Source organism: Aspergillus pseudotamarii (genome assembly GCF_009193445.1).
Source record: "Aspergillus pseudotamarii strain CBS 117625 unplaced genomic scaffold BDV38scaffold_86, whole genome shotgun sequence".
Taxonomy (NCBI): Eukaryota; Fungi; Ascomycota; class Eurotiomycetes; order Eurotiales; family Aspergillaceae; genus Aspergillus; species Aspergillus pseudotamarii.
The window spans coordinates 27726-44288 of record NW_022475100.1 but is presented as its reverse complement, the minus strand read 5'-3'; the positions used below and the strand labels follow the sequence as shown (position 1 = coordinate 44288).

Below are 16563 nucleotides of genomic sequence, written 5' to 3'. Positions count from 1 at the left end.
ATCCTTCTGCTCCACTGTCCACTGTTTGATTTGAAGTTTATCTGGGTTTGGATATAGTGTATTGTACATCGCGTGCATCTCTGTCTATATTCGGATGCAATAACCTTGGTGGATCATCTTTTCTTTTCTTGTTTACTTTTAGCCTCTTTGCCTCTAATTGGAGCATGATTGATTGCATAACAGGGTTCTTCTAAAGATTTTCCTCGGTCATGTTTGCCGTGGCCATTCAATTCGCCATCCGTGTAGACTTGCTACTACTACATGGGAGTATATGTTCTTCATGAAATTGAAGTTCAGCATTGCTCAATCTGCCATCCTTATATTGCAAAGGAGACTTCTCTTTGCCGTAAAAACTTAACAAAATGACTGCAAGGAAGGGGGGTGGAGGCGGAGGGGTTGAGAAGAAATAGAAGAAAGCAAAGCAAAGAAAACTACTAAATTTTTGCTGTCGCGATTAGGTGGTTAAAGTGCTATTAACAAGGATAATTCCCAATAGCCAAGGCCTGTTTAACCCCCTTCAGTAGTGCAGCACTACTAGGTAGGTAATAGTAAGTACTCCGTAGTTGAACATGCCGATATCGTGACAGTTATGGTTAGTGTTGTGCATGGTTGGAGCGCGGAAGTAAAAGGGAACGTGGGCGCACGGCCATTAGTGATTGGCCCGGGACTAGCTCTCCAAAGCTCCCCACTCGCCCTCCTCTGACCTCTAACCTGACGTGATTTTTCCCGAGACGAGTCCTTATTGTTCATGCTGTCCTTCTGATGTTCCACTCTAATTCGCTGCTTGCATTATTGCTCCTGCTATTATAACGACGGTATTGGCTGGGGAATTTTGGCTTCTCTTTCCCTCTTTTCCTCATTCGTCTCCCATCGTTTAACACCTATGCTGTCCGCTGAAGTCGAGTGCCCCGCACTGCCCAGGTCTCTCCTCCAGTGACTGACTCCAGTTGAATGAACAATTACAGACGGCATGCAGTAGTAGCCTGAAAGGTAGACTAAGTACCAGCTGGCTACAAGACGAGCATCCCTCCGTACGAACTGCCAATACCCATAGAGACCAAGGGCTCCCTGGTGCGATATTCGTGCTGCTTCTTGTCCTTTGTTTCAGCTAGGTCTCGTGGCTAGCGATTGTGTACAAGACAGTACTTGCCTATTTACTACTCGCGATTACATTTTGCATGTCCACGCTACAACAAAACATTAAAGCACTACAACGGCTGTTACCTGCTTGTCTACTCCCCTTTCGCCCCACTTCGGGTTACGTCCCTTTTTCACTTGCCCACCCCTCCCCTCTACTACATTCTGTTGAAGCATTCGAGAGAGGCAATTGCTGCTACTTTCACTCTCTTCCCTCCCTCGCTCCCCCCTCCTCTTCTGTCCCTTTACCACATAAACATTGCAATTGGAACATCCCGGGTACCCGTCCCGACTCCCGTCCTTGTTCAACCTTTAGGCTTTGCCTTATCAGGTGTGAGTGCATCAAGGGTCCGGGAGAGTGTCGGCTTCCGCAAAAAAGCTTACCAAGATGTAAGTGAATATAATTTCCCATATGAGAGCTGAATTGTGTCACAGGCAACTAGCCCTTAGCGATCTATGGTCTGTAACCTACAAGGCTAACCGTTCCGTTCATAGGAAGTTCGGCAAACAAATCCAGCGCAGACAACTCGACCTTCCTGAATATGCCGCAAGTTTCGTAAATTACAAGGCCCTGAAGAAGGTCGGTACCCAGAGAGGGATCGCAGTGCTAAGAGTTCTATGGCTAAGGTTTAGATGACAGCTCATAAAGCAACTAAGTGCTACGCCGACCATCCCCGCTCAAAGCTCTGCAGGCGCAACTCAAGATGTTCCCGAAGCGCAAGCCGCCCTTCGCGCAAACAAGGAGGTATTCTTCTTTCGGTTGGTAGGGGCTCCTTAATCGATGTGTTGAGGGGGATTCGCGTTGATTAACAACCCATACAGGAAAGAGAAATCGAAAAAGTCAACACATTCTACTTACAAAAAGAAGCCGAGGTTTGCTTTCATATTAGGCACATTTTGGTCCACCGGGTATACTTATCTAGCCTCATAGTTCTCTCTGCGATTGAAAACGCTAGTCGATAAGAAAAGGGTCATTCAATCACGAACAGTACCCAGTTCCAAGGCACCAGCTAATTTTGTTGCCTTATTCGAGGGGTTTCAACAATTCGATGGCGATCTGAACAAGTTGCAAGTAAGCATGTTGTTTCCGACTATCTTGCGCACGGGAGAGTCTAATTTTACCTTTTTCAACAAAGCAATTCGTCGAGATCAACGAGACTGCTATGTCAAAGATCCTCAAAAAGGTTCGTGGGTATTTTGGCTTACTAGGTTCGGGATAGCTAACATTTTAGTTAGTGGGATAAAACTTCAAAGGTTCGAGTTATTCATAGACACCTACCCCCATTCGGATTGCGTTTTCTGCCTTACTGACCTTTGAATTAGTCGCGTATGAAGGAGTTATACCTCCACCGGGCCGTCGAAGTACAGCCCTGTTTCAATCGGGACGTTTTACGTGATCTATCAGACCGGGCAACAACCGCTCGGCTGGAACTCGAGGCATGGGCGGAAGGCGAGAACATCCATTTCGATGCTGCTCGTCCGGTAGACCGCGCTGCAGCTGTTCAACCGTTTGGAGCCGATGAGGAAGATCTTGACCTGCAAATCCTGCAGTCAGCCACTGCTGGTAACCCTCAGACATTGCGTGAGTGGACCGCGAAACTGCAATCATCTCCTGATGCTCGTGAACGCGCGACTCGTACCTTCCTTGCCGCTATCAATGAATTTTCAGACGATGTGTTGGCAGTCCTTCTTGAAAGCGGATTGGTTGATATATACGCTGAAGACGACATCAACGAACGCAACTGTTTGCATGAAGCAGCCATCTCAGGACGAGGGTTTGTTTTCAAGTCCGGCCTTGCGGCAGGTGTCGATATCTCAAGGTCCGATGTTTACGGCAGACTTCCTCTACATTATGCGTGTATACACGGCCGGGTAGAGATGGTGAAAGATTTATTAGCTGCAGGTCCTCACACTGTCGACGTGATGGACCACGACAATTTTACCCCTCTGATTCACAGTATTGTCAAAGGTCAGCTTACGTGTGCTGAGCAACTTCTTCACAGCAATGCTCGGATTGATCCAGCTTCTGAATCAGACCACATTCCACTGAACCTGGCATGCCAGCATGGATCGCTTCCAATTGTGCGGATGCTTCTCGAACGACATGCACAATTACTCCCAGATGCAGAAGGCCTCTATCCTCAACATATGGTCGCAAGAGCTTCTCAGTCTCCGCAATTGCTAATAATGCTCAAACAACATGGGGCTAATTTGAACCAGAAAGACAAACTGTACCAATGGACACCGCTGTTTCATGCTGCGAGTGAAGGCTGCGTTGACTGCCTGCGCGCTCTTCTTGAATTGGGTGTTGACGCCGATGTTGTAGACGAGAAGGGCCTCGCTGCAATGTATTATGCAGCATGGGAAGGTCACTTAGAGTGCATGCTACTTCTTTGGTCGCATCGTAGCAATTCTCGTCCACCACAGAAGCCGTTTGATATTCTGAATGGTTTGAGGCTACAAGAAGCAGGTCACTTAGCTGGCTCGCATATGGAGGATGCTACGACGACTTTCGATAGTACTGAGGTAGTGGATGGTATACCCGATCTTTCTCTCCCGCCACCAATCATACCTTTACGTCGTTATGGCCATAACTTTTTGGACAAGAAAGTGTTCGTGCAAATACTTTTTGACACCGGAAACTCTGGTTCGATTATCTTTGATCAGGCGGGCCGTCACCCTGCGGCTCGATTAACCATTTCCTCGAAACTCTCTGACTTGATTCCACGCACCATTATGCTACCCATCCAAGAGGATTCACGATTGATCTCATTTCAGGTAGATAACCTAGAGACATTTGCAGTGGATTTCGAGATATTCCCCACTTTCGGCTCGAAAGTGATTGCTAAGACAGTTGCGCTACCGACTGTATTCAAAGCTGAGACCTCTAGCACTGGCTCGTGTTGCTTGCCGTTATTTGATCCTAGGCTACGGTCAATAGGGCAGCTACGATTTGGCTTCCAAGTGATAAAGCCGTACCATGGCGATCCCCTGGAAATCACACACTTTGCTACCTATTGGAAGGCTACAAGTGCCATCGACTCAGAACACAATGGTCTGGTAACAGGGTCGAGCTTGTCTGGAGATCATGTTCAGCTTTTCGTGCAACTCACCAAAGACAGAATACCCGTGCTCTATCCTTGTTTTACAGTCCTACACCATGGCATTGAATTGCCTATCTGCCATCTCACATACTCTCAGTTCCAAGCCATCGGTGTTGAGAAAGGCGTGAATCACCTAGACTTGTTCCAGCATCTTCAGGCGCGTGCTGTTGATGATTTAGCTCAAGCGCACCGCATACTAGCATCATCATTCCTCTCCCTCAAGGAGGTACTCCTGCGCCTCCCTATTGGTGTCAATGTCAATCTCTCGATACTCTATCCCTCGGCTGCTGAAGAGCAAGCGCTGAATATGGTATCTTTAGCTGATGTAAATAGCTTTGCTGATGCCGTTCTCACGGTGGTTTTCGATCATGCCCGTGTGTCACGGGATCAGAACCCTGAGTTTATGCGTTCGGTGGTATTTACCTCGTACAATCCTAATGTGTGTGTTGCTCTGAACTGGAAACAACCAAATTGTGAGTCTAAAGGTCCCACTAAAACCCATTACATGGTTTGCTAACTTGCATTCCTAAGATCCTGTTCTTCTTTGCAATGATCTAGGTCAAATTCGTGATTTGACCCGAGGTGTTGGGTCACTTCCAGACATTAATAGTAGTGGTCGTGCATCGATGTCCATAAAAGAGTCAGCAAGGATAGCGCAAAGCAACAATTTCATGGGCTTGATATGCCGGTCCAGCCTATTGGTACGTGTCTCTGCCCCTATATGCTTGCTCCCTACGTATTTCCCATTCTTGGTATACTATGCATTAAGGTCACCTACTAATACAGAGCTTCTGTGGCTGCTTCAGAACGTTGTACCGGCTCTTGTAGAGACTATTAAGGAACTTGGTCTCGTACTTGTAGCAGATACGTCCGACGAAGTTGAACCTTCAGGCCATAAAGAAGTTCTAGGAGCAGCGAATGCGATGGGTGTGGCCGAATGGGCATACCGAATGCCTGATGGTGTGAACGGTGTGATGAAAGCCAATGGTATTTTGAGATTTAACGATATGATTGACATGTGAGACATTCTTATATACATATTTCGTCTTTTCATTCAACTCGGGTGTTGTTAACTTAGGTATATATTAAGGTCTTTATGGCGTGGAAGATAATGGGTCTCTATTGCATTTCTGACTTTCCTTTGTGTTTGGTTTGGGCCGCTGCTTTGCATTTTCACACCCAGCTGTCAAGCATCTGAGTTATCCTTCTGGTCTCATCGAGGTTTCGTACAAACTATATAAAAAGGCAAAAGGAAAAGGAAAAGGGCGAAAAAAAATTTTTTCAAAAATAAATTGGAGAGAGGATACACATCCGTTTTTCATCTTAATAATACCTTGCCAACTATGTGCTCCGCTTTTCCCTTTTTTGAAATATTTTCTTCTTATGGGCTATTACTTGACGCACCTGTGTTATAAGAATACCCGTTAGGAAAACATAAGAGTTGAGAGGAACACTTAAAAGTCATGCATCCCGGGAATCTAGATATAACAGCTAATGTACAATTAAACCGTGAAACTGATCTCTAGTTGACCATTGCTATACCACAAATCCCATACAGAAAAAGAAAGGTGGCCAGACCATGCCTTTCATGTCCTTGAAGAGCAGTGGGCCGAATTACATACCCTTCGGTTTACCTTTGACAATATCCCAGCCCCATTGCCGCAAGGCCTTGACAACTTTTGGAGTTATAGCAGCAGTCAGAGGCACACGAATGAAGATAAGACTCTTGTGGATTGCATAGGCAAGCGCAACCTGTGTCCATAGACCTGCACAGATAGTAGTTAGTGAACACTCCACACAACGCACGTACTAGAAGAGTCCTGCAAGGATAACATACTCGCCCCTTCATCTAATTTTTTCTCTACCACACTCCCCTCCACATCACCCTTTGAAGGATCGGCCCTAGGATCTGTCTGTTCACTGAAATGCTCCTCTTGCACACTGGGAAGCACAGTGCCGACTGCACCCTTAAAAGCCTCAACGACTACATGCTCATAATGACCAATTTTCTCCGCCCCAAGGAAGCGAACGGCGGCAAAACAGAACGGGAAATCCATTGCAGACAATAGTAGATACACCCCCAAGGCGGACCAGCCGTACTCCCGAGAAAGCCCCTTTAACCGCTGTGAGAGCGAACCGGGTTGCCCCGTCTGCGGTGAGCTGTTTGACCTGGATGAGCGAAAGAGTCGACGGAAAACCGAAGCCTGTTGGGTACGAGAAAAGTTCCGCATATTACTAGACCGGGGTCTTATCCGGCTAGAAAGAAAGCTGTTTTTGTCGGCTGGAAGGGAAAAGGCGCGGCGGAACGTATTAAAGGAAGCTGGTGGCTGGATCATCTGGACGTTTTTCCTGGCTAATCTTGACGGTAGCACATGCCACCCAAGACTGGAAGCTTGGGAAAGCCAGCGCGACATAGTGAGATGTCTCAAAGACATGGCTGGTGAGTATAGAAGACACCGGGGTTTGTATTCAAAGAGTAAAAGTATGGATGGGTGCTTGCAGAGTTCGTATGTTTCTTTTCCTTGCGAAAGAGAAAGAAGGCACCCACAAATCCAATCGTACTCTATCTGCAGGTCTATAAGGTTGGCAAAAAGCTATTAATGCGACGCTAAAAGATAAGAAAGGAGGAAGGCAGCGCCAGGACAATTGTAGTGGTGACGTCCCAGATAGCAAGCAGATCGCAAAATTATTCCATGAATGTTCGGCGGTCGGTGTGCCGACATGTCCGGTACGTCCGGTGCACGGTATATCTAGTATAAACAGCAAGAGCACTGCCAGTGCTGCATAGTACCGAATACCAGGAAGGTTGAATGCAGTTGCCTAATCTCCACTATGTATTGTTTAAATTAAATGCTATTTTCCAGCGGTAGAGCATACGCGGACAGAGGTAGTCGAAGTTACTATGCGCCTTACGTATGAGGCACTCATGATGAGTGCTCACCGCCCTGGATACTCTGCGCGTAGTCATAAAAATCTCGGATACGGACGAGTTCATCGGTCTCATTCAAGAAGTGCCCCTTTAGGCAACTTTGTTCCACCATGGCGCCTCGTCTACCGGGTCGGTTATTACAGTCTCCTCTATTTATTTGGGCTTCTCATTCAATAAATTGCAGCAATGTCCCGATCCGGTCGTTCGGCATCAGGTCGTTAAACCCTCCGAAAACCTCCCGGTTCAATGTCGGATCCGATCTCCCAGTGCTCAAGTCGACACCAACAGCAGCTCTAGAACGGAAAGCAGACACGCTGCCCCCAAGAACTGGAGTCATCACTATCAAGAAAGGGATGACTGCCCTCTACGATGCAGAGACAGGGAAGCGAATCGCGTGCACCGTCCTTCAGCTGGACCGAGTGGAAGTCATCTCGCATAAGACACGGCAACAGCATGGTTACTTTGCTGTCCAAGTTGGTTCTGGCTGGAAACACCCTAGTAATCTCACCAGGTCACTTCTAGGGCATTTCTCTGTTAATGGTATCTCTCCGAAACGGCACATCTTCGAGTTCCGAGTGCGGGACGAAAATGGCCTCCTGCCCGTCGGTCAGGCAATCAATGCGGACTGGTTCCAGGAAGGCCAATATGTCGATGCTCGATCAAACACAAAGGGAAAGGGATTTGCTGGTGTGATGAAAAGACATGGGTTTGGTGGTCAAGACCGAAGCCATGGCGTCAGTTTAACACATCGCTCTCTTGGTTCTGCGGGTCCCAGTCAAGGCGGTGGATCCAGAGTGTATCCTGGGAAGAAGATGGCAGGAAATATGGGCAATGAGCAGAATACGGTACAAAACCTGAAGATTCTCAAGGTTGACTCGCAAAATGGGATTGTTGTTGTCAACGGTAGGATTTCTCTACTCCTAGGTGCTTTGTGCTATGCTAATTTGGGTATTCCTCGTCAGGCGCTGTCAGTGGGCCGAAAGGCTGCATCGTCAGGATCCAAGATGCCATCAAGAAACCATGGCCCGAAGTCGTATCTCCATCTGAACCAGTTCTGTAACCTAATAGATGGTTGCCTTGCTTCTGAGAATGTACTATTACAATATATTGTTTCACAAAGCGGCGTCTGTATATGATACATAAATGATATCCTGTTATCCTTCTTTCCCTCTCCCTATTTCATTCCCATCAATGAAATTTCCCTCGGGTCTGTCCCTGCGGCCTTTGTACTCTGAAGTACCGTCGCTCCGTACCGGAATGGAGTGAAGGAGCCAAAAAGTGCCATGACCCCGGCGCTTACATGCCTAGATTAGTGCACGGAGAGCTTCAAGATATACAATGATGAAAGTGCTGCACAATACCATGCATATGCAAGGATGCAGCTTCTAGGGGAACTTGGCGGTAATTAGTCGTGCTGACGAAATGGGTCACCAGCGCTCTCAAGGAGCTGAACGACAGTGCCATCCTCCGTCTCTAGACTCCATTCCTCAGTACGAAACTGGAACAAAACTGTTAGTAGAGCACCATCGGATAAAGAAGGGGGCAGTGTGTTTGTTTATAACGAACATAGCTCATTCGGTCTGGCCTGATGCTGCGGAACCTCATAGTACCCTGCGACTTTGTTCCTTTGACCCTGAAGGATATGTCGATACGTCCATGTAGCTGATTCATTTCCCCACTGATCCATGGTATCTTTTGAGCAAAGTAAATCTCATCGCCCAGGATTTCGCGAGCACGCGGGGAGGTGCGAAGAGCATAAAGGGTACTGCTGACCACGCTTGAAGACGACTTCTGGTAGTTGAAAATCCCTAGCATCGCAGCTCCGACGGCGATAGCAAATATTGGTAAGGTCCGCATCCACCGTCGGTCCTTGTTTACAGAGGGCAGTTCGCGGTCTGCCCGTCGTTCCATCAAAGGGCCCGAGTTGGCGTGCGGGGCAGGAGTGAGATTGCGACGTAGAAAAGTCCGGCCAGGAGAGAATGGGGTTCGCACGGCGTTAATGCGCCGCTGCGCAATATGCAGAGCCATTTCTGGGTAAAGACAAGTCCAGATGGCTAGCTAACTGATATGATACAAAGGCGAGCTTAGTCATATATCAATTGCATGGGCACGACGATAGTAGATCATGATATGTTAGCAACCTAGCAGTTCCTTTCGGGGCAGATGTGGCTTGTGGAGCGGAGAGGGACAACCAAACAAGACAAACTGCGGAGGTAGGAATGATGACCTAGCAATAAATATATAGAGTATGTAATGTCATCTTCCGCTGTACATACAACAACTTGAAGGGCAATTTGTCACTGTGCAACTTTAAGAGGACAACACTACTTGGACCCATGGCAACTGCACGGCTGCGCAAGGCGTTTCGTTATCCTGATGATTCGGGTGATGAGGAGCATGAACGTGAAGAGCTAGACGAGGAGGGTATGTTATGGACATGTTAGACTCAATACAATTTCCCGCTAACAATTTCGCAGAGCAGGATTTAGTGATAGAACGCTTGCGAGCGCAAAATAATAAGCGCAATGCAGAATATACTGTAAATGACTCTTTTCAGAAGTTGTCACTCTGAGCATTGTTAAACGTGAAACTCAAACTTGGTGCCTCCATCAAATAGGTTATCTTCGCTGCCATCCCAATATTATCGATCTCACTTTTCATTCCGTCAGTGATTCGGCAAGGCTCAGGCTTACAGGAGCATTTCCTTTCATTCTTAAGCATTCTTTCGTTGATAGCCACGGCATACACTATGAAGTACTTCCCCTTCCAGCGTCCAGATTTGAAGGGCAAAGGATCCATGCGAGGTTCAGGTACCCTCACCCGCCTTCGGAAGTTTATTTTCCCTGTAAATACCGCAATATGTGGCCTGTTGCTATTGGTGTGGCTCTTCTCCCCGGTAGAACCACCTCGCGATAGACAGCGAAAAGCATATATTGTTCCCGGAGGTGAGTGTTTCTCGTAGTTGTCTCTCAATATGGTCGCAGCCGTTTCTTCAGGAAAATGGAAATAACTTTATATATTGCAGGAATGCTTGTAATCATCATGTTGGCACGGAAAATGATGGTCTCTGTTGACCTTAAACATCTTGAGGATCTCCGATACGGGTATAAAGGAGTTTAGGGCTTATGGCATAGCTACTGATTAGTTAGACTAATCATATACAACCAGCACTCAATTTTCTCTTTTCTCCATACCTTCCGCCCTCCCTTGCCGCTCCTTTTCGTCTTGTACAGTCGCAACTGACTGGATATTCACAAGGCTTTCTTCGTTGTCTAAGACCAACGCTTCGTGGATGCCCGAGGTCATCCGTGTCTCATTCTTCTTCGAATGGCATCAGTATATGGATAGTCATGCCAAATAGTCCAATGGCTCCAGCCACTCCATCCGCCAATGAAGAGATTATAGGGGGGTTAAAAAATTTAGATAGATCTTTCCTAATACATTATTGGATCCATATCACCATTCTAGGTGTCCTTGTTTGTCATGTCTGCGGCGCTTCCTGGCTTTTTCAAGCGAATCTGCACATGTCACTGACTGGTTTCCGGCGGAGTGAGGACAGATCCATCCAATTTCTCCAGTGCAGGATCAACGGGTATTTCTCTATAGTCCTTGAAGTACCCAGTTGCAGGAGAAGTCAATTGGACACTCTCTGGATACTCGCTCACCGCCCTGGGGAACTCTAGCTCAATACAATTATCAACCAAGGCTTTGCTGCGCTTCTCATCCGCCTCTTTCTGATGTCTTTTCAGTCGACCTACTTCATCATCACCAGCCTTCTTCAACCATCTGAGGTTGGACTGACGGAAATCCACCAAACTTTCCACGCTGCGCGGATCTGCTACCTTCCTGGTGTCGTGGCCCAATAAAGTGCATCTTGGTTCGTAAGGATTCATGGTCGGATCTCGACGGCATGCGGCGCAACTGCAAATTTTCTGACATCTAGGACACATCCAGTGATACATCTCCATGGTATCCTGTGGTTGGATATTAAAGGCCCTGAAGAGACTACCATAGCAGTAACTCAAGTTGCAGTATGAGCATGAGGCGAGCTTCCACATAGGTTCAGCACACTTGCAAATATGGCATCGGCCACCACTTGTGTACGTATCACCTTTGTGAGTTTTCCTTCGCTTCCGAGTAGGGGTAGCATTCTCCGAACCACTGTTCTTTTCCTCTATTCGCTGAGAGCCTGGATTTGTGACATCGACCCAAGGGCGACGTTTCATCTGTTCATGGCATATCTCGGCTAGAGACTTTTTGCCCAGCTGAGCCCTCTTCGCGGGGAGACATGGGTATTTATCACTCCTAGCCTCGGCGAACCTTAGTAATTGCTGCCTCCACTTCTCATACTTTCCGGTCAGTTCACTCCAACGGAACTGCTCGACCCACTTTAACCTTGATATACAAGCACAGCTTCTGCCCATGGTATAGCACTCCATGCAAATGTCGTATGTATCATCTCCCTCACCAATGCACCAGGGGCAAGTCAAAAACCTATTGAATATGTTGCCTCGACAATATGAGCAAGTAATATTGCTATCGAAAGAAACGTATTCAATATCCTTTTCTTTTGGTGGATCATGCGAAAAACTCTCGGAAAGCAGGATATGGGTATAAAGTTCAAATAAAAGCTCGTAATCCTCTAGCAGCAACTGCGCTCGAAGGTCCCAAACGCCGATGTCGCCCATCTCACAAAGAAGATCAGAATAGTGGCTGAGCGAGTAAAAGACAATGGCCTTGTTTTTGTACTGCTCATCGCGGCATACCATTCTAGCATGTGGAAGCGCCTCAAACAAGGCCAATTCTAATGTTTTTGCAATAGTTCGATTCCATGCTACTTTCATTGTTCTCGTTCCCCGGTTCCACACCTGGTGTGCGGCTAGTGGAGGAACCAAAAGAAAATCCCCCGGTCTTTGTTCGACAACATACGTTTTGAACGGGGCCGCTTTCCATGCATTAATCTGGGCAAAGTGATCCTCGATATCAATATCATGTCCCAGCGTAGACATCCAGTACTCAGCTACGACGTGGCGATCTTTGCTCTCAGTCATGAACCAGATGGAAGACCCTGGCTTGGTTGCTTTCCCGTATTCAACAGAACCATCAGATGCTTCAACCATTATGTTCTGTCCAAGGCTGGCGCACATCTCCTGGTGAGCTGGTGTGTAAGTCCCTTCGTGACCAATATAGCACATAAAGTTTTCAGCACGCATGAAGGGCGGAAGACAACTCATGAGGTCCCCGGCCTTGGCAATAGGCCTCCCTGAATCTGATCGTGCCAATAGTTCTTTGTTTGACGATAATGTCTTCGCTCCGGGGCCTTGGAACTTCTCCGGTGACTTATTTAGATAGAACAACGGAGGAGGAATAAGCTGTTTGAGGTGGTCATGCCATTTTTTGGGGCAGTCGATATCTTTAAGATAAATCCTCTGACGATTTGGATCTTTGTAGTTATGAGTAGTCCATTGATTCGTAAGGAGATGCATATTCTTCAAATAATGCCCAATAGTAAGTGGAAGGTCAGTTTTTGTCGTGAGATTCCGAGCAAATTCCGCTTCATATAAATTACGGTCAGACAGCAGGCTGCGCACGCGGGGCTGGGAGGGTTACTCACTCTTCATTGAATAGTGACTCCTCAGCCATTTCTCGGAGAATATCGAACTGTCAAGCCTCTGGTTAAACCCTTCGATAACTAGGGGCTTTCCTCCCAGAATAACATGAAGCCACACGAGCTTCTCGAAGTTCTCCAGGCCATTTGCATCAATTGCATCGCAATGTATCCTAGCTACGTATTCGAAATTTGGCGTCGAGTCTACCAAGTTCGCAATATCCAGGTCTGGAGAAATGGGCTCAAAGGCCGCCCGAGGCCGTTGAGCAGGCATTCTAGTAACTCCCAAGAAAATCTAAGGTTGGAACAACAAAGTAGCAAGAAGGTTGGCGCCTCTCCATGTGGTCTCCAATAGAAATCACAGTGAATCACCATAAGGCCTGGCAGAAGCGCATTTTCTAGGATTGGAAAGCCTTGAATCGCTCAAATCAGCACGATGTGGGCCCTTGCACAGTGATCCGGAGATGCAAGGCGGAGCAACAGCAGGGATTAAGTGGCAATCGTCTTCGGCGTCGTAGTTCAAAAAAGTATCTGCCATATCAGACTCCACAAATACTGGGAGGCGTAGAAGTTGACAATCATGACAGAGCAAAGTGAGGGAAGGCTTGATTGGAAGTAGACAGAGAGCAAGATTGTGAAGCAGCAAATCATCAAGTTCCCGCAATCGCGATATCCAAGAGCTTCTGCATGGCTGGTCTAGTAGGTACCCACTGCGCCTTCCTGCATTCGGTTAGTCCTGAATATTGTCACTGTGGGTCCTCCTTCCATTAGTGAAGGGAAAAGATCCTGGATCCTGATACTGCATAGAATGCTTAGAGTACAGGAGTCGCACACAACTCTTGAAAAGACACCAAAACCCTATACAGCTAAAGGAACACTGGCCTACAGGCTGACATCTGTGAGGGCATTCCTGCACCAGGCATCAGAACGAGTGTAGCGCAGCAATCTGACCCTTCTTACTTTTCTCACCAAGATGAACTTCAATTGACCTACCCACTAAAGCATCGAAGAAAAGCTCTTGGTATTTCGCTACAGTTGATTTCTATAGGCCACCTGATAGCCTTGGAAAATGGGGTTTACTACTCGTGTTGCCATGCATTGGAGTATGCAATCACGCAGTTGCTTGGAAGTAAGAGCAGTTCGTCACAACAGGCGTGATTTGGCGTACCTTCGACATAGTCTCTCCCCTCACTTTATTTCGGGCTGTTATACTTGGCAGAGATCTGCCCTTCTTGCTACACCCCAGCCCACTACACACGCAGGATCGGCATTAAGAAGGTTCAATTCGCACCTACCGTACTCATCACCATCAGCTACCAAATCACCCGGTACAGCAGAGCCGACCTCGGTAACTCATTACACTCCACCTAAGACAGGACTTGTTGCCTCTCTTCCTCAGTCTTGGATACCGTACGCCGAACTGATACGCCTTGACAAACCTACTGGTACATACTATCTTTTCTTCCCATGCGCATTCTCGACACTTCTCGCGGCGCCTATGACAACCTCGACCCCTTTTCAAGTTCTTGGGACGATGGGACTGTTTCTAGCGGGAGCTTTGGTCATGCGGGGTGCGGGTTGTACAATCAATGATTTGTGGGATAGGAATTTGGATCCACATGTTGAACGCACCAAGTTTCGGCCGATCGCTAGAAGGGCAGTCTCCCCGCGCAAAGCTGTAGTGTTCACTGGGATGCAGTTGCTGGCGGGATTGGGCATTCTTCTTCAATTCCCAACGCTGTGTCTTTGGTATGGAATACCTAGTCTGCTTCTTGTGACGACTTACCCCCTTGCAAAGCGCATCACGTACTACCCGCAAGCCGTTCTGGGCCTAACATTTTCATGGGGTGCGATGATGGGGTTTCCTGCGCTGGGCATAGATCTTCTCAACAACTATTCTGCCTTGGAGTCAGCAGCAGCACTCTATTCTAGCTGTGTCGCTTGGACAATCCTGTACGATATGATCTACGCCCATATGGACATAAAAGATGATGTAGCGGCAGGTATCAAGTCTATCGCTCTTCGTCATGAACACAATACAAAAACTGTTCTTTCTGCTCTAGCAGTTGTCCAAGTGACATTGCTTGCTGCAGCAGGCGTGTCGGCTGGCGCTGGTCCTGTCTTCTTTATTGGCAGCTGTGGTAGCGCTGCTCTTTCTCTTGGAATTATGATATGGAGGGTTCAGCTAAAAAATGTCCAGAATTGCTGGTGGTGGTTCAAGAATGGTTGTTTGCTCACTGGAGGGGGCATTACCATGGGTATGTTGTTTGACTATATAGTGCGTGCGACTGGTTTGGGCGGGAAGGATACAAGATCACCACAGGTGATCACAGACGCAACTTCCAAATCTAATGGAGAGCTCAGCTGATCGGCCAATGTTGTAGCATTAGATTGTTGTGTTTAGACATATCTAGGACCTTGCTCTCAGTGCGGCAAGGGAAGGAAATCCCCAGCTCAAATTAAGGCTATACTAACACTCGGTGTTGGTATCTTGCTTGCATCACTCACTTGTCTGTCTCACAGCACACTTCGTGAGTCTCCAATAACCTAGTCACTGGGTCTTGCAATATTCTTGGAGCAAAGAGGCTCCTCGTAGTAATCCACTTGCGACCGTCCTCTTACTTCCGATAAGCCAGGTTATTTATCGTTCCTATTACCATCGAATTTACCCTAGGGACTTGGCCATAGTGAGACGGCTAGACAGCGGCGGGCTCGGGCAGGGTACTACTACTGTACATCATTAGCTACCCTGACTAAATTGCGCTAGGCACTTCAAGAGTACATAGAGTACTACTAGTGGTACCGCGGTACGGAGTACTACTTGCTTGCTCGGACCTGGAATTGGGTGCTGACAAAAGCGGAATAGAACTGGATGGGGACGTTGACCGCATGATTGGCTGCTGCTTAGTGAGCCAAGGTCTTAGTAGTATGACGGGTAGTACCCAGCATTTATAATCTTACTACTAGTAGACAAAAGTATCTGATGTGCTAATACCTTCAAAAATGTTCTCAAGAGCGGCTTTCTCGTCGGTAAGGTCAAACCATGTTTTATGCTTTATTCATGAATATCACACTCAGTTGATTACCCATGACCTTTCACAAGCTGACGCAGACCAAAACAGGCATTCCGACCGCTTTCGCGGCCACAGTCGTTGTCACTACGACCCTATGGTATTCAATTACCATCTACCCTTTACGCTCGACTACTCTCTTCTGAGACGAAATCGGCAATTGATAAAGCCATTGCATCTGCCCCGGTTGTCCTTTTCATGAAGGGTACCCCCGAAACTCCTCAGTGTGGCTTTTCGCGAGCAAGTATCCAGATCTTGGGCTTGCAAGGGGTTGATCCCAAGAAGTTTGTCGCATTCAACGTGCTGGAGGATGCTGAATTGCGTCAAGGTATGTCCTGACATTGACACTCACAAGATCGTTGACGCTTCAATTGGGTTCACGTTCATTAACTAGTGTTTCTGTTTAGGTATCAAAGAATACTCCGACTGGCCAACCATCCCACAGTTATATTTGGATAAGGAGTTTGTTGGTGGCTGTGATATTCTAATGTCGATGCATCAAAACGGGGAACTCGCAAAATTGCTAGAAGAGAAGAATGTTCTGGTGGCGGCTGACTAACTCGAAGCATAGATGCTCAGGTCAAAAAAAAAATAAAATAAAATAGGTAAAAGGAGGGGGGGGAGGGGGGAGAACTGTGTGTAGTAGATTTGTTTATGTAAAGCAATACGGTAGCTTGTGAGGGTTAACTGTTCTATCAGGTATCTGCGTCGAAA

The 16563-nt window shown here is 47.3% G+C and overlaps 8 protein-coding genes across 8 annotated transcripts; 5 read left to right on the top strand and 3 right to left on the bottom strand.

Moving 5' to 3' along the window:
* Positions 1-1150: 1150 nt before the first annotated feature.
* On the top strand, positions 1151-5643 carry phoC (putative cyclin dependent kinase inhibitor Pho81). Its single transcript, XM_032052666.1, has 8 exons — positions 1151-1717; positions 1778-1900; positions 1960-2010; positions 2069-2209; positions 2274-2321; positions 2374-2391; positions 2461-4714; positions 4773-5643. Exons 1-8 carry the CDS (start codon positions 1550-1552, stop codon positions 5261-5263), a joined length of 3294 nt encoding a protein of 1097 aa, XP_031908354.1. The 5' UTR covers positions 1151-1549; the 3' UTR covers positions 5264-5643.
* BDV38DRAFT_213698 (uncharacterized protein) lies at positions 5576-6801 on the bottom strand. Its single transcript, XM_032052664.1, has 2 exons — positions 6079-6801; positions 5576-6007 (listed from the first exon to the last, which is right to left on the bottom strand). The coding sequence occupies exons 1-2, from the start codon at positions 6674-6676 to the stop codon at positions 5856-5858; spliced, it is 750 nt and encodes a 249-aa protein (XP_031908353.1). The 5' UTR covers positions 6677-6801; the 3' UTR covers positions 5576-5855.
* A 479-nt stretch (positions 6802-7280) lies between these two features.
* On the top strand, positions 7281-8230 carry BDV38DRAFT_287869 (mitochondrial 54S ribosomal protein uL3m; the record flags this gene model as incomplete). Its single annotated transcript, XM_032060950.1, has 2 exons — positions 7281-8073; positions 8133-8230. The coding sequence occupies 2 exons, from the start codon at positions 7281-7283 to the stop codon at positions 8228-8230; spliced, it is 891 nt and encodes a 296-aa protein (XP_031908352.1).
* A 210-nt stretch (positions 8231-8440) lies between these two features.
* BDV38DRAFT_213649 (cytochrome c oxidase assembly factor 1 family protein) lies at positions 8441-9460 on the bottom strand. Its single transcript, XM_032052663.1, has 2 exons — positions 8737-9460; positions 8441-8668 (listed from the first exon to the last, which is right to left on the bottom strand). Exons 1-2 carry the CDS (start codon positions 9196-9198, stop codon positions 8576-8578), a joined length of 555 nt encoding a protein of 184 aa, XP_031908351.1. The 5' UTR covers positions 9199-9460; the 3' UTR covers positions 8441-8575.
* Positions 9461-9506: 46 nt separating this feature from the next.
* BDV38DRAFT_287867 (uncharacterized protein) lies at positions 9507-9742 on the top strand (the record flags this gene model as incomplete). Its single annotated transcript, XM_032060949.1, has 2 exons — positions 9507-9594; positions 9648-9742. The coding sequence occupies 2 exons, from the start codon at positions 9507-9509 to the stop codon at positions 9740-9742; spliced, it is 183 nt and encodes a 60-aa protein (XP_031908350.1).
* Positions 9743-10697: 955 nt separating this feature from the next.
* On the bottom strand, positions 10698-13052 carry BDV38DRAFT_275221 (putative JmjC domain protein; the record flags this gene model as incomplete). The annotated part of the gene is made up of 2 exons (XM_032057983.1): positions 10698-12433; positions 12785-13052. 2 exons carry the CDS (start codon positions 13050-13052, stop codon positions 10698-10700), a joined length of 2004 nt encoding a protein of 667 aa, XP_031908349.1.
* A 402-nt stretch (positions 13053-13454) lies between these two features.
* BDV38DRAFT_261595 (putative para-hydroxybenzoate-polyprenyltransferase Coq2) lies at positions 13455-15537 on the top strand. The gene has a single exon (XM_032056026.1). It carries the CDS (start codon positions 13848-13850, stop codon positions 15144-15146), a length of 1299 nt encoding a protein of 432 aa, XP_031908348.1. The 5' UTR covers positions 13455-13847; the 3' UTR covers positions 15147-15537.
* Positions 15538-15781: 244 nt separating this feature from the next.
* On the top strand, positions 15782-16408 carry BDV38DRAFT_287864 (monothiol glutaredoxin GRX5; the record flags this gene model as incomplete). The annotated part of the gene is made up of 3 exons (XM_032060948.1): positions 15782-15808; positions 15901-16177; positions 16257-16408. 3 exons carry the CDS (start codon positions 15782-15784, stop codon positions 16406-16408), a joined length of 456 nt encoding a protein of 151 aa, XP_031908347.1.
* Positions 16409-16563: the final 155 nt, after the last annotated feature.